Raw genomic sequence first — 2665 nt, forward strand, 5'->3', positions numbered from 1 at the left:
ATAAAATCTCATGACAGTGACGGACCATGTTTGGAAACAGTCAAAACTGTAGATGTTGTGCTTATACTGAGCAAGTAAAGAAGGTGCATTTGAAAAATATCTGGTTTATTTATAAGGAGCGAAGCCTCAAAGCCTGTTACTGCTGTCAACTCAACTCACCTTATTCTGAGGGCAGCAGAATCATAATCAAAGTGACATGGTAAAACAAAAATGGACACACACACACACACACACATTCTCTCTCTCTCTCTCTCTCTCTCTCTCTCTCTTCTTCTCTGTCTCTTTCTCTCTCACACACACACACACTCTCCCTCTCTTTCTCTGTCTCTCTCTCTTCCTCTTTTTCTCTCCCTTGCTTCTAACACTGCCTCTCTCTCTCTCTCACACACACACACACACACACACACACACACACACACACACACACACACACACACACACACCAACTGACCACTGACTCAGATAAACACAGAGATCTGCATAAAACACTCAGTCTTTCAGCTGAGGGTCAGTGCAGTGGCATTGTGTGGTTTTGGGCGTAACAGTAAGGTATTATTCTAGGCTTTGTGATTGGCCGCATTGTTCCCCCCAGCAGGCTCTTTTGTTCGGGCCAGCGGTGAGCATGGCGCTGGTGCAGGGGGCCTGTTTTATGCTGACGCTGGGCAGTAGGCATGGCACGGGATGATATGACCACAGGAGATGCCCACTGAGGCTGCCTGACACAGAGAGAGGAAGAGGGAGAGAGAGAGAGAAAGAGAGAGAGAGGGAAAGAGGAAGAGAGACACAGAGAGAGAGAGAGGAAGAGAAAGGAAGAGAGACAGAGAGAGAGAAAGAGAGAGGAGGGAAGAGAACAGGAGAGAGAGGGGGAAAGGAGAAAACAGAGGGGTGGCAGTAAAGCAGTAAAGGGCTTTTGAGGCTGCCATGATGGAGTAGGACACGTGAACTCGACACACAGACTCTCACACCACCAACACCATCACCAGCGTCGTCCATCTGCCAGCGACCGACCACGACGACTGAGGCCGACCCTCCCCCAGCGGCGAGCACAAGCATGCAGGAGTCCCCCGGCTCTGTAGGTGTGGACGGAGGATACGCCAGCAACGTCCCTGCCTTCCTCACCAAGCTCTGGACCCTGGTGGAAGACCCCGAGACCAACCACCTGATCTGCTGGAGTGCGGTAAGCCATGGTCCTCACTCTTACAAGCACTGCCAGGCTGGTCTCCTGATAGGCCCAACCTAATTTTGATGATGATAACTTCAGGTCTTACACTGTCAAGGGTACTGTAGATCCATAACTTATGTTCATATATGCATATATATATATATATATATATATATATATATATATATATATATATATATATATATATATATATGAGATACAGATCTAAGACATGGGTCAAATGTATGTGTGTGTGTGTGTGTGTATGTGTGTTTGTTTTGACATATCTTTGGCTTTAATTGTATGTATTTGAGGGTAAATCTGATATACATCTAGTTGTGTAGGGACACCATCAACTGAGCTAGGCTACTGGGCTTGATGGATGTCATTGGCTGGCGTTTCAGAGCCTGTAGATCAGCTTTTGGCTTATCAGAGCTCCAGAGAGCTGAGGTTTCACCACAAAATGGAGGCCTCTTGAAGCTGGAGTCTCTGATCTCATCTAAGATGTGCAGCCTCCGTGTCGAGTTACTGGTATACAAGAACAGTTAGGGTGGGTAGCAATCCATGTTTTTGAGAGAGAGAGAGAGAGACAGAGAGACAGAGAGAGAGAGAATCAAAGGACATAATTTCCAGGAGATCATTTTATATTTCCTCAAGTTTCACAAATGAAATAAGCTTTCATCCACTGACAAAGAAAATCTTGATTTTCCTAATTTGAGATCCTAATTTGAGAATTGTTTTCATCTGGGAACTGTTAACCCTTAACCACTCAGATCATGCAATATTTTGAAGCACTGCAAAACAACAATACTAATGTTAACTTGAGAGAGAGCCATACTTAACTAATGAGTGTGTCCATTTCCCTGATATGCCATGGGACATTTACATGGGGCTAAAATCAATCAGATGTTAAGGTCAGATCTTTTTTGTGCTTTGTCAGATAGATTCGAGCTGGTACATTTGCTTGCAACTGTCCAACAGGAAATCTTGTGATAAGTAGAAGAAAAGTTTTCCCCTCTCTTTTTTCAGTGTAGCAGTTCACAGTACAGTCTAACATTACTTTAATATTTTTCAGATTAATTAAGGTAATTATCATTTAGTTGACAATTTAACATAGAGTGAGCACAGAGATAGTCCAAAAGGAGGAATCATAGTTTTGTGTTTGTTTTATGTCTTTGCAGACTGGCACCAGTTTTCATGTTTTCGACCAGGGAAGGTTTGCCAAGGAGGTGCTGCCCAAGTACTTCAAGCACAACAACATGGCGAGCTTTGTACGCCAACTCAACATGTGTGAGTAATAGAGAACACCTGTCTATCTATCTCAGAGGACTTGTAGTGTGCCGTCATCGCTGAGCCATCAGTGTGATGGAGGAAACAGGAGGACACAGAGCATGAGTCGAACACTGTCAGGTCACTGTGGGCTTGGATCTAATCCTGTTGGGGAAATGTCAAGACAGAGAGAGAGGGGGGAAGGCCTTTTAAGGGATGTCATATTGGAAGGCC

At 44.6% G+C, this 2665-nt stretch overlaps 1 protein-coding gene across 1 annotated transcript in view; it reads left to right on the top strand.

The window, feature by feature from the left end:
* Nucleotides 1-1051: 1051 nt before the first annotated feature.
* Nucleotides 1052-2665, top strand: part of hsf4 (heat shock transcription factor 4) — a 10473-nt gene continuing 8859 nt past the window's right edge. The window contains exons 1-2 of the mRNA XM_076298675.1: nucleotides 1052-1177; nucleotides 2344-2452. Coding sequence (XP_076154790.1) covers nucleotides 1052-1177; nucleotides 2344-2452 — 235 coding nt within the window. The remainder of the gene's footprint in view (nucleotides 1178-2343; nucleotides 2453-2665) is intronic.

Source organism: Alosa pseudoharengus, unplaced genomic scaffold (assembly GCF_046254945.1).
Source record: "Alosa pseudoharengus isolate Yale_2024_CS ecotype anadromous, Long Island Sound unplaced genomic scaffold, YU_APseudo_1.1 YU_APseudo_1.1_scf_10, whole genome shotgun sequence".
In the NCBI taxonomy this organism is placed as follows: Eukaryota; Metazoa; Chordata; class Actinopteri; order Clupeiformes; family Clupeidae; genus Alosa; species Alosa pseudoharengus.